Source organism: Crotalus tigris, unplaced genomic scaffold, assembly GCF_016545835.1.
Source record: "Crotalus tigris isolate CLP2741 ecotype Arizona unplaced genomic scaffold, ASM1654583v1 scf7180000019692.1526454, whole genome shotgun sequence".
NCBI classification, from domain to species: Eukaryota; Metazoa; Chordata; class Lepidosauria; order Squamata; family Viperidae; genus Crotalus; species Crotalus tigris.
The window spans coordinates 297,026-310,000 of NW_024097664.1; the positions used below are offsets into that span (position 1 = coordinate 297,026).

General features: G+C 48.7%; 1 protein-coding gene across 5 annotated transcripts in view; it reads left to right on the forward strand.

Moving 5' to 3' along the window:
• The first annotated feature begins 3,793 nt into the window (after window positions 1–3,793).
• Window positions 3,794–12,975, forward strand: part of GPSM1 (G protein signaling modulator 1) — a 60,068-nt gene continuing 50,886 nt past the window's right edge. For 2 of the 5 annotated variants that reach the window (XM_039364165.1, XM_039364169.1), the window contains exon 1: window positions 3,794–3,910. In XM_039364165.1, the coding sequence (XP_039220099.1) occupies window positions 3,858–3,910 (53 nt within the window). In that variant the 5' untranslated portion in view covers window positions 3,794–3,857. Of the gene's footprint in view, window positions 3,911–4,016; window positions 4,085–4,123; window positions 4,334–5,121; window positions 5,302–12,975 lie in introns of those variants that run through there. The other 3 variants (XM_039364166.1, XM_039364167.1, XM_039364168.1) reach the window with 3 other exon arrangements.

Consider the following 12,975-nt stretch of genomic DNA (forward strand, 5'->3'; position numbering starts at 1 on the left):
GATCCAGCCCATCGTTACGACCCTGCGTAAATCCACAAGGCTATTGTAAACAGCCGTCCTCTGGAACCCCTGTGCCCTGCCCCTTGACCCCCCCCCCAATTACCGCTGTTCCTTCTCCTTTTTTCCTTTCTGTCGGATTTTCCCAGGGAGAACATATGGTGCATTTCAGGGCACTGCCACTCTTTGGGTGGTTGGCAGTGAAAGAGCTTCTGATTAATGTTTTCCCTGGCAGCAGCTGTGTGTACTAAACACATGCCCGGCTTGCCAAAAAATGGTATTTTTGATGCTTGGCAGAACGGAGAAGGAGCAAGAAATTGGCAGGAACGGACAAACTGCCAAGTGGGTTCTCTCCGTGGCCTCAGTACAGACCTGGAGACGGGAAACTCAGCCAGCCCAGCATTCAGTGGCTCACCGTGGCTTTAATCAGAACAGAACTGGATGGGACCTCGGAGGTCATCTAGTCCAGGGCTTTTCAACCTTTTCTCCCATTGTACCACTTTTAGGATACGGCAACATCTGAGGACCACCCGTCGCCTAGCAAGGTGTCAAAAACTTGATGACCAAAAAAAAAAAAAGGAAAAAAGCGATAAACTACAGGTAGTCCTCGACTTACAACAGTTCGCTTAGTGACTGTTCGAAGTTACAATGGCACTGAAAAAAGTGCTCCCCAAGCCACAGCCGAGCAAGACTCCTGCCTGCCCACCCAGCGGTGCTCTTCCTTCTGTCCGAGGTTTTCATTGTTGTGAGCATTTTTGTTGAGGATTGGCAGTGGGGGTGGGGTGGGGGTGTTTGGTTTTTATTCCCCCCCCCCATCTGCTGGGTGGTTGCAGCAGGTTTTGGTCATTTCATATGACCCTGGGACACTGTGACCGTCATAAATATGAATCAGTTGCCAAGCATCTGAATGTAAATCACAAGACCCTGGAGAGGCTGCAACATTCCAGCTGATCGGCACTTCTTCTGGGCTCAGCAGAAGCACCAGGATCAGCGCTGCTTTCCAGCTGATTGGCGTTTTTTCTGGGCTCAGCAGAAGCCTCAGGATCAGTGCTGCTTTCCAGCTGATCGGCGCTTCTTCTGGGCTCAGCAGAAGCGCCAGGATCGGCACCAAGCTCCAGCATCCTTTCTTACCAGGTATGGAAAAAAGTGTTCATGACTCAGTTTGTTGTCACACCTTACCCAGGCATTGTTGAGGACGAATGAAGGCAAATAGACGTGTCCCAGGATAAATGTTGCTTGTCCTGCCTTCTGGTGCTTTGGAAAATAAATTGACCCCCTCAATTTATGGCTGGCTCAGGAATTCTGGGAGTTGAAGTCCACGAGTCATAAAAGAGCCAAAGTTGCCTAGCCCAGGACTAGACATAATAAGTGCCATCCCTCCCCCCAGTCACATGACCACATTTTGGACACTCATCCACCGTCCCACAGTTATTTATTTATTTATTTATGAGACTTATATACCGCTTTAAGTGCAAGCACTCCCTAAGCGGTGTACACCAGTAAGCAATGTATATATATATATTACATTGCCCCCAACAATCTGGGTCCTCATTTTACCTACCCCGGAAGGATGGAAGGCTGAGTCAACCTTGAGCCGGTGAGATTTGAACCGCTGACCTGCTGAACACAGTCAGCTAAAGTGGCCTGCAGTACTGCATTCTAACTGCTGCGCCACCTCGGTTCATTTACAGCCATTTGCGATGCCCCACAGTCACATGACCACAATTTACGGTGTTATTGCTGGAAAAACAATTTCTGGCAAAACCTGCTCCTTAGTGAAGAATGGATTTGTTTTATGATGGCCACACTTGCTTAACAACCCACCACACCCCAAAAAAAAAGGTAATTGGACATAGTCACGTAGTAACCTGCTTTATAAACAGTGCAATGTAGGACCAAATTGTCAGTCGTAGGTCGCTGTAATCACACAGTTATAGGGTCATAAGGCTGGAAGGACCTTGGAGGTCATCTAACCCAACCCGCTACACAGAATTATTCATTTTCACCATGACGCTCCCAATTACGCAGTGGGCTTATTTGTCTTGTGGTTGTTTCTAACTAAAGAGGCGAAGATGGTTTAAAGAGGGCCTGTTTTCCTTGGCTCCTTTCAGAAGCAGGGAACCGGGATGGATCCTTGATGGCACAGAACTTCTGGGGCTGGGGGTGGGGGGTTGAAGGAGAAGGTCTCACCCCTGGCAATGTCAAAAGAAAAAAAAAAAACTCTGCAGAATTCCACAGTTTAGATGTCAGTTGCATGGACCAGAGGATGCTGTTTCCATGGCAGCAGATGTGGGAAAATGCAGCAGAGAACAGGATGCTCAGGTAAAGAAGAAAATTTTTAAAAAAAGAGATACTTTCTTATGCAAAAAAGAGGAACATAATACGTTTTGCTGATGCAAAACTCCACCATAGAACGGCAGCATTGATATCTGGCACGGATTTGTTTATTTATTAAATTTTCATGCTATCTTTATAAGGCATTTCTGCATAGCTTATAGCTTACAGGTTTATTTTTTAAAAACCCAATTATTGAACAAACTATGACAGCCCCATTCTCACTCTTGCCTAAGCCAGCTGCGAACAACCCACAAGAACTCCAGCTGTGGTTTAGCATGACGGGCATCTACAGTGTTTACAACAATCCTGTAAGGTAGTCTGTTAATTATCAAGTCAGTAGAGGAGTTTGTAAAAGGGTGCAGGATTTTGAAGGGGATGCTCTGATCCACATGGCTGTGCTCCAAAACAGTCTTGAAAGAGTTAATTCTGCTTTATTTTAAAGCAGCAGCTAATGCAGAGAAATACAAGTGGGTCTTTATTTATTAAATTTATATATTGCCCACCTCACTATCCAGGGATATCCATGCTCACACTAGGCAGACCGTAGAGACCTACGATACAGAATAACAAGAGTTGAAAGGGATCTTGGAGGTCATCTAGCCCAACCCCATGGTCAAGCAGGAGACACTACACCATTTTGGACAAATGGCTGTCCAGTCTCTTCTTAAAAACCTCCAGTGAGGGAGCGCCCACAACTTCTGGAGGCAAGACGTTCCACTGGTTGATTGTCCTCACTGTCAGGAAGTTTCTCCTTAATTCCAGGTTGCTTCTCTCCTTGATCAGTTTCCAACCATTGTTTCTCGTCCTGCCCTCTGGTGCTTTGGTGAATAACGTGACCCCCTCTTCCTTGTGGCAGCCCCCCAGATACTGGAACGCTGCTATCGTGTCTCCCCTATTTCTTCTTTTCTTTAGACTGGCCAAGCCCAAGTCCTGACGCCGTTCTTCGTATATTTTAGCCTCCAGGCCTTGGATCCTCTTAGTTGCTCTTCTCTGATTTTTTTTCCAAAGCCTCAACATCTTTTTTTGTGATATGGAGTCGGGCAAGAAACTGGGGGGGTCCCTGAGTTGGACCCCCAAGCCCCTGGCTGACCTGGGGGCCAGCCGCTCCGTCGGAGCCCCCGGAAGGAAGCAACGGCAACCCCCCCACACTTTCCGCCCAAACCTTGCCCAGGTCTCCAGGCCAGCTCCACCTGTGGGCCATTCTCACGACCTGCTGCAGGCCGGGCAATCCCAGCTGGCTGAGCGGATGTTGGCAGCTGGCTGCGCTGCCACACAGAGGTGGGCAGGAAAGCCTGGCTCTGGTGGAGCAGGACAGGTTTCCAGTCCTCATGAAGGCGGCTTCTGGGGGGGGGGAAGAAGGACTGATGGGGGGGGGAGGAAGGAGGCGGACCCTCCCTCTCTTCCAGCTGATCTGGACAGCCCCTTAAGGAGGGGCGGGGCAGGGGCGGGGCGCCGACGTCACAGTCGAGGGCGGGTCCCATGCCAACTATCCCTCGCCCGGGCAGCGCAGGCAGGCAGGGTGGATGGACGGCCAGGAGCCCCTCCGGGGGGCGAGCACCAGGCGCCCGCAGTCCAGGTGAGGCTGGGGGGGTGTCCCTGGGCATTGAGGCGCTCGCGGGGGGGAGGAAATGGGGCATGGGGGGGGGAGAAAACTAGCCAGGTTTCCTTCATCCTGGTGTCAGGGGTTGTGTGAAGCCGAAGAAGGAGGAGCTGAGGCAACACCAGCATTTCTGCTCCTGTCTTTGGAGAGGTGAGTAAGGTGGGAGTAAAGGTCCTCTCTGCCCTGCAGACTGGAGCAGGGTGAGCCAAGCCCCATTAACCATGATGGGTCGTGCCAGCGTGGGGGTCTCTTTAACTTGGCTAGTGGTGGACTGAACGGGCCCCCTTCACAGCTGATGTTTCCCAGGCATTTCTGCAGCGGTTTTCACAAGCATCCCGGGCCGACGTGACCCACAGTTGGTTCTGAATTTTAAGAGCGAGTCGCATCAACCCAACTAGGGTAACTATCTTGTGTTCCTCTTAACCAGGGTGGGGAATTTAACCCATCCGGGGAAGTTGCGCAGTGGTGCCAAAGAACCCTAGACTTAGCAAATGGTGCACACACGGAGCTGCAAGGAGGTTCCCCCCCCTCCAGCCTGGTGTGTGGGTGGTGTGAACGTGGTGCTTGCCGGGAGAAGTGTGTTCCTGGCTTATTTCTGTTATGGACTATATTGTTCAGCTTGTCTCCGCTGAACTAATGTACTTCGGGGGTTCCCACAGTTGCCCTGGCTTGTAGGCCAGCAAGTTCAACAACCCGTGGTTTAAACGTGTGGATGCAACAGTTGATGAAGTGACCTGGTTAAAGCGGATTGTAGGGATATGACCCGAGCTACTTTGGCATCGGGCGGGCAACTGGGGGACGCTGAGTCGGGCACAAAGCCAACTGGGGCCAGCCACTGTCTGGGAACCCCAGGAACGAGGCAATGGAAAACCAGGTCTAGTCGGTTCCACCTCCGTGCCCAGCTGGCTTCCTCCTCGCAAGCCCAGTCAAGCCCCTCCCGCTGGCCGGTCGGATTTTTGCAGCTGGTTGCGCTGCGCGGAGGCGGCGGGACAATCTGGAGCAGGAGAACAAGTTCCAAGTCCTCATGAAGGCGGGAGGGGGAGGGATGGAGAGGCGACGAAGCAGGGGTGCCAACGGGGCTGCGTGGGGGGGGTCCGCGCCCCTTCTGGCTGGAGGAGAGCAAGGCGGGTAGACCCCCCCCCTCCCCAGCCCCTTCATTTCTTTCCCCCCCCCGCCGATCCGGGCAGCCTCTCCTCCCCCGAGGGAGGGGCCCTTCTCGCGCGGGGCTGGGGGCGGAGAGCGGCGCTGACATCACAGTCAGGGGCGTGGCCAGACGACCCCCCCCCCCAGCAGTGTGGAGCGCAGACAGCGCGGATGGCCAGCCGGGCGCCCCTCCGGTGGGCGAGCGACGGACGCCCGCAGTCCAGGTAGGCACGGAGGTCGGGAGGGGGAGAGGCCGGCTAGATGCTCTTGCGGGGTCCCACCTGGCCCTGGCGCCGCCTGCGCTATGCCAGCCGTCCCCAGCGCTGCAGGGTCCGGATCAGGCAGAGCGGAGGGGCTCAGACAGGGCAAGGGGGGGGGGCGGAGAGGAGCTGACCCCCCCAGTGCTGGGTCAGAGGGGGGGGACCCCAGTCATTCACCAGAGTCCCAGTCTGTCTTGCTGGACATGGACCTGTTGGGTTTATCCACCCGGGTGTTGGGTTGTGAGAAGCCCACCCAACAGGGTCCTGGCCGGAAGAGGGGTGGGGGCAGGACCCCACCCTTAGAGGGGGTCGGTGGGCTTTCAGTGTCTGTTGGGAGAGTCGGGTTTGGGTTTGGCCAGCCTCAAGTCGGGCACAGCTTGGGGGGGGGACCCCCTTGGTTCCCTTTTAACAGGATCCTACGCGGAGTCGTAAACTGAGTTAATGGGACGCCTTCCCAGCTAACGTGCGAAGACGGCCAGCTTGTTTTTTTTTTCCCCCTAGCATTTCTGTAGCAGTTTTAGCAAGCCGGGCACATCTCAGGCTGGCGTTGCCCACAGGCAGGCGTGCATATTTCCTGATTGTGCGCAGTTAGGCTTTAGCACCTAAATTATAATAATAGTAAAGTTGGAAGGGACCTTGGAGGTCATCTAGTCCAACCCCCTGCTCAGGCAGGAAACCCTACACCAGTGGTTCTCAACCTTTCTAATGCCGCGACCCCATAATACAGTTCCCCATGTTGTGGTGACCCCCAACCACTTATACATCACGGGGTGCCAGGGGCGTGGCCAAAGAAAAGGGGGAAAAAATGGCGGACAGCCTTGTTTGGCGACCCCCGTGAAATGGTCGTTCGACCCCAAATGGGGTCCCGACCCACAGGTTGAGAACCACTGCCCTACACCATTTCGGACAAATGGCTGTCCAGTCTCTTCTTAAAATTGTTAAATAACAATTTAGTTAGAAGGGTCCTTGGAGGTCATCTAGTCCAAACCCCTACTGGAGGCTTTTAAGGAGAGATTGGACAGCCATTCGTCCGGAATGATAGACCCTATATCATTCCGGACGAATGGCTGTCCAAACTCTCCTTAAAAGCCTCCAGTGATGGAGCACCCACGATTTCTGGAGGCAGGTTGTTCCACTGGTTAATTGTCCTCACCGTTAGGAAGTTTCTCCTTAATTCCAGGTTGCTTCTCTCCTTGATTAGTTTCCATCCGTTTTTTTGTCCTGGTGTTTTGGAAAATAAATGGACCCCCCCTCTTCTTCTTTGTGATGATAGCCCCTCAAAGACTGGAATCCTGTACGGAATAGAATAGAATAGAATAGAATAGAATAGAATAGAATAGAATAGAATAGAATAGAATAGAATAGAATAGAATAGAATAGAATAGAATAGAATATGGAATAGAACAGAATATGGAATAGAATATGGAATAGAAAATGGAATAGAATAGAATATGGAATAGAATATGGAATAGAATGGAATGGAATAGAATACGGAATAGAATAGAATACGGAATAGAATAGAATAGAATAGAATAGAATAGAATAGAATAGAATAGAATAGAATATGGAATAGAACAGAATATGGAATAGAACAGAATATGGAATAGAAAATGGAATAGAATAGAATATGGAATAGAATATGGAATAGAATAGAATAGAACAGAATATGGAATAGAATATGGAATGGAATGGAATGGAATAGAATAGCATATGGAATAGAATAGAATATGCAATAGAATAGAATAGAATAGAATAGAATAGAATAGAATAACAGAGTTGGAAGGGTCATCTAGTCCAACCCCCCACCCAAGCAGGAGACCCTCCCCCATTTCTGACAGATGGCGGTCCAGTCTCTTCTTGAAAACTTCCAGTGATGAAGCTCCCACAACATCTGAAGGCAACTTCTGTTCCACTGGTTGATTGTTCTGACTGTCAGGAATTTTTTCCTCATTTCCAGGTTGAATCTGTCCTTGATCAGTTTCCATCCATTATTCCTTGTCTGGCCTGTGTTGTGAGAACCATTTGATTGGGATGGTATAAGGTCTCCTGCCTTGAGCAGGTGGCTGGACTAGAAGACCTCTGAGGATCCTTCCAGCCCTATAAATGCATGTTTGATGCGCTTAACCATCTTAAGTGCCTTGAGTGTAAAGTACATTTCCAGCAAAAATACGAGCAAATTGAAATTTGGACCTGCTTCATATTTATATTTACTAAAGGCTCGGTAAAACTAAGCAGAATCGGACCCAGCGGATGGGAGGCCATTAGGAGAGTCTAGAGATCTTGATAAATACATCTGAGAGGAAAGCTCTGGCAAAACCATTTCCTTGCAATTCCAAGGAAACTGCGTGATTTTGCAGCGAGACTGTGTTGCAGCTGTCAAAACATGCTGGAGTCCCACCGCAGGACGAAGCCCTGATAATGTTGGCTTGTTGGAAGGAAAGTGGGTTCCTGGTGGCATTTGAGGAAGGGACGCCAGCGTTGTTGACTCACAACGTTCTACTTTGGGTTGCGAAATGAAAGGTTTTTGCAGCGAAAGCCCGGGGCTGTGCTGATCCTCCCAGCCTTGATTTTTCAAACCTTCCATATAATTCAGCTCCCAGCAGTCCTGGCCCAGTGGGGGATAATGGGAACTGTAATTCAGCACTTGTCCTGAGCCAGAGGTTTAAAATATCATCAGCTCCTCCCAAAAGGAAAAAAAAAATAGTATATCTGAAGACCCAAAAAGGCATAGAACACAGATTTTTGTCTCATTTCTAACCACACTGCAGTGACCAAGCGTTTTCCTTGGCTCCCAACTGGAATGTTGTCTATTTTTGATCCCTGGAGCAACTGGCCATCACAAGTGGTTGCCCAAATTGGATCTGGTTCTTTGATAGATCCTGCAGTGGCTTACTTGCGGGGTAAACAGAATATTTGGAGAGTAGAGGAGGATGAGTGTTAAGATATATTGATTCTTCAGTTTTTGTGCCCTGATGTTGTGCAACTTCCACATCAGCCTCTCTCTGGGCACAAATACTCGTTTTTCCATCCCCCCTGCCCACGTTTTCCCCCCTTTCAGCATACAGGAAGTCCTTGACTTACAACAGTTCATTTAGCAACTGTTCAAAGTTATAACGGCTCTGAAAAAGATGACTTATAACCATTTTTCACACTTAAACTGTCAACGCTGCTAACATCGGACGTTCTTGCTTTGACAACATATGGAGATGCAGCCATTTTCCTTCTTATGTTTTACTCTTAGAATTAGAGTTAGAATTAGATGATATTGGGGGAGGGAGGAGGAAGGTCCATGGGAGTTTAGTTAGACAGAACAATATTGTAACTAGGGTGAGAACCAAGGTTTTTTTGAAATAAGAGATGATAAGAAATGGCCGGGTTGAAGAACTGGAGGGAAAGCCTGCATTTCAAGCTAATTGGAGAATGTGATTTATGACTGTAAATTACAAGAGGGAGTTGTGCTTTGGTACTGTGTGCTCAGGGGAGGGGAATTCAGATTTTGGCTTGGCCTGTGTACGTGCCAATGCTATGCTACTCGAATAAGGATTCTTTTAAGGTAAGCAATGCCTCAAAATCCTTGGAAGAGTTTCATCTGTCGGAACCATGACAGTTACGACATTTCCAGCATCCCCGTGGTCACGTGATCAAAACTCAGACGATTGGCAAGTGGTTCGTATTTATGACGGGTCGCAGAGTCCCTGGGCGTCACTTTTCCAAACTTCTGACAAAGTCCACGGGGAAGCCAGATTCATTAACAATCGGGTTACTGACTTATCAACTGCAAGCGATTCACTTAACTGAGGAAAGCAAGGTTGTAAAATGGGGGCAAAACTTGTCTTAACAAATGCCTCACTTGACAACAGAAATTCTGGGCTCCGTTGCAGTCATAAGTTGAGAACTACCTGCGTGGAGCTCTTGCTAAATGGAATTCCCTAGAAGCTGTTGGTGTTTCTGCCCTGCTCACGGCAAGAAAGAGGGACGTCACTGCAAAATGGCGCCCGGTGAGAGTGGGAACAAGCAGACTTTATGCTGCAGGAGGCACAGATGTCGTGGGGGTCCCTGCAGGAAGGCTGGCCTCTGAGGGCGGAGAAGCGATGGCTACACTCAGAATTCGAATCAGAATCGAACTGGAAGGGACCCCAGTCTCTTCTTAAAAGCCTCCAGTGATAGAGCACTTTACAACTTCAGGTGGCAAGCTGTTCCACTGCTTAATTGTCCTCACTGTCAGGATGTTTCTCCTTAGTTCCAAGTTGCTTCTCTCCTTGATGAGTTTCCCTCTGTTGTTTCTTGTCCTGCCCTCTGGTGCTTTGGAGAATAAATTGACACACGCACACACCCGTTTCTCAAACACTGGAATACTGCTATCGTGTCTCCCCTAGTCCTTAGAATAGAATAGAGCTGGAAGGGACCTTGGAGGTCTTCTAGTCCAGCCTCCTGCTCAGGCAGGAAACCCTGTCTATACCATTTCATGTCTTGGCAATGCCACACAATGCCACGTCCAGCCACATGAAACGTGGCTGGTTCTCCAGGCTTGTTTTCTCTTTTCTTGTTGTTCTTGGATCGCCAGGTTGTTCTCTGGCAGTTGGTCATCAGCAGAGCGTGTAATCAAGTTTCAGCCCACAAGAGACCACCGGCTGTGCCAAATCATCCCCCAGCTCCCTCCCGTTGGCCTCACGGCCTTGAGTAAATACAGTGGCTTGTTTTTTCCATGGGTTTTTTCCCCAGACGTGGCTTTTTTTCCCTTCTCTGCGTTGTTTAAACCTCCAGTTTCACTGGTTGACGAAGGTCATTGTGTTTCTCCTGAATTGCTCCAAGAATGCAGGGTGAAAGAGATGCATGTTTGTCAAAGCCTAAATTGTCGTATAAACAAGATAAACGTTATGGAGGAAGAAGAGCCTGTTGCAACAGACGCTCCCTTCTTCAAGGCTGACCATGCAGCTGTCTGAGCTAAGCGCTGGTCCAGGAGGACAGCCACTGCTAAATTGTGGTGGTTTTTTTTGATGTCTCAGGAGGGGCAAGTGAAGAGCATATCATATGTTCCCAATCCCAAACTCTTTTCAAGGATGAAATGGCTGAATCCAGTGCGAAATGAGTCATCTTTGGAAATCCTTGGGAGCATAAAACCGGGAGAAGTTGGACATTGTGGAAAGCTACTGAGAACATGACAGCAGCACCGCCCGACTATCGTGATGGAAAAATGTTGGTCTTTGGTTGTCAAAGTCCATTTGTGGCACTTTTTGTTATTCACAGCCACGGCGGATTCCTGCCTGGGCAGAGTGTTAAACTAGATCAGTGTTTTTCAAAACTTTGGGTTGTGTGGACTTCAACGCCCAGAAGGAGCCCACACCTCCTAAGGTTGACAAGGCTGAGACACTCTAAACTAGATAATCTCCAGGATCTCTTGCTTTCTGTGATCCCCGAAGGAAGATGTCTGTGGAGATTCTCCGTCATCTAGGACACAGTTGTCCCAAAGATGTTTTTTCAGGAGGCACCTGGACGTTCTTGTTTTTCCTTGGAAGAAGTTTCACTTCTCATCCAAGAAATTTCTTCAGCTCTGGCTGGATGATGGGGAGTGGAAGGATTTATACTCCTTGCAGACTGCTGGTTATTTGCATTCTTTTAGAGGGACCTTGAGGCCACCTGGAGGTTCCTCTGGGTCATCTGGGTCATCTGAGTGGTGCAAATGGGTGTGGAGTCATCTTGGAACTGTTGAAAGGACTGGGTTGATGACATCATCTATCTCCAGTCTTCAACACAGTCCTTTCAACAGTTCCAAGATGACTCTGGGGGGGGGGGCTGACTTCCCACAGAATCAGATGGAGGGTGTCTGTGATTTTCCACAATTCCTGGACAAAAACCTGATAGAGGCTTGCAGAGATTTGTCCATGTATATTCAGATGTTCTGGGGTTGGAACTAGTGATTTTGACCCTCCTTGCCTGGTGTAGAACCTTACAGATGTAAAAAAGATGTTGAGACTCTAGAAAGAGTACAGAGAAGAGCAACAAAGATGATTAGGGGACTGGAGGCTAAAACATATAAGGAACGGTTGCTAGAATTGGGTATGTCTAGTTTAACGAAGAGAAGGACATGATAGCAGTATTCCAATATCTCAGGGGCTGCCATAAAGAAGAGGGAATCAAGCTATTCTCCAAAGCACCTGAAGGCAGGACAAGAAGCAACGGGTGGAAACTAATCAAGGAGAGAAGCAACCTAGAACTAAGGAGAAACTTCCTGACAGTGAGAACAATTAATCAGTGGAACAGCCTGCCTCCAGAAACAGTAAATGCTCCAACACTGGAAGTTTTGAAGAAGAGACGGGACAGCCATTGGTCCGAAATGGTGTAAGGTTTCCTGCCTGAACAGGGGGTTGGACTAGATGACCTCCAAGGTCCCTTCCAACTTTACTACTATTATTATTATTATATACAGATGTTTTTTTAGATACTGGTGTCCAGAATTTCCAGTCTAAGAATACTGAGAGTTTCATAACACAGCGAAACGGCTGGGTGTGTATCAAACCAAATTTAAAAAAGGAATGTGGTTATTATCCATGCTGAGCTGACTTCATCTCTCTAGCCTACCTGACACTGGGAGAAATAATATTGCCTCTTTTTAAAGTCATTTTTTAAAGTCCTATTTATGGAGCTGTGTCCCACCTAAACTGAGGGAAGAGCTTCACCCAGCCTTCCCATGCTCACCTTCCAAATGCCCTCAGCTCCCATAATCCTCAGCTAGGCAGGTGGCAAAGACAGCGGTTTGTTCCCCAAGAAAAGGAGCTAAAGAATTGGGAATCAGCGCTTACAACCAGATATAAATAGCGATGGATGTTGTCCTGGAACAAAGTAATTTTGGTCCAGTGAGGTTTTGGGCATGAGACTTTGAAAAAGTTTCGCAACTCTATCCAAACTCTGAAATGTCAGGAAGTGGCTGAATTTGCAGGGCGTCCCTTGTTTTGCTCTGCTTGTTGGCTTGTCCTAAGGAACCAACCGTGATGGCTTCCAAATTAGGATCATCGGTTTGGGATTATATTTAAGGCCAATTGTGGCCTGAACAAATCATACGTTGTGCATTTTTTAAAAGTTTATTTATATCTTTGCCTTCATTATCTTTGCATATAACTCAAAGCGGCGAGCAGATCGAGTACTCTTCCCTCCTCCTTTTTCTGCCAAAACAACCCTGTGAGGTGGGCTGGGCTATGAGAGAGTGTGTTTGGAACGTGGCTCAGGATCCCAAAACAAACGAACTCGCTTGGAATTCCAGCAACAAAGTTTTATTCAAAATAAAGCGGCGTTCTAGACAGGATCTGAGGGGCCAACCCCTACCCTTCAAGGTTTTAAGGGGTCCCAAGCAGCCCCCACCCCACCATCCTTCCAGCCACGATCCCAGGCGTTACATTTCCACCCCCTTTTCGTCACGTCCGGCAGAAGGGAGAATTCAGAGAGTAGTAGATGAAAGGTGATGGCCATATTGTTACAGTCAGTCCTCTTGGTGAGAATCCACATTCAGTCCCTTTGAAGTTCTAATGAAGGAAGTGAGAGCCATAAAACCCCTTTGCTCATCCCCCTTCCCCTTCGTAGTATGACAGAATCCAGAGAGGGCAGAAATGGGGTTTTCCGTAGTCGATAACTAGAGATGAAATA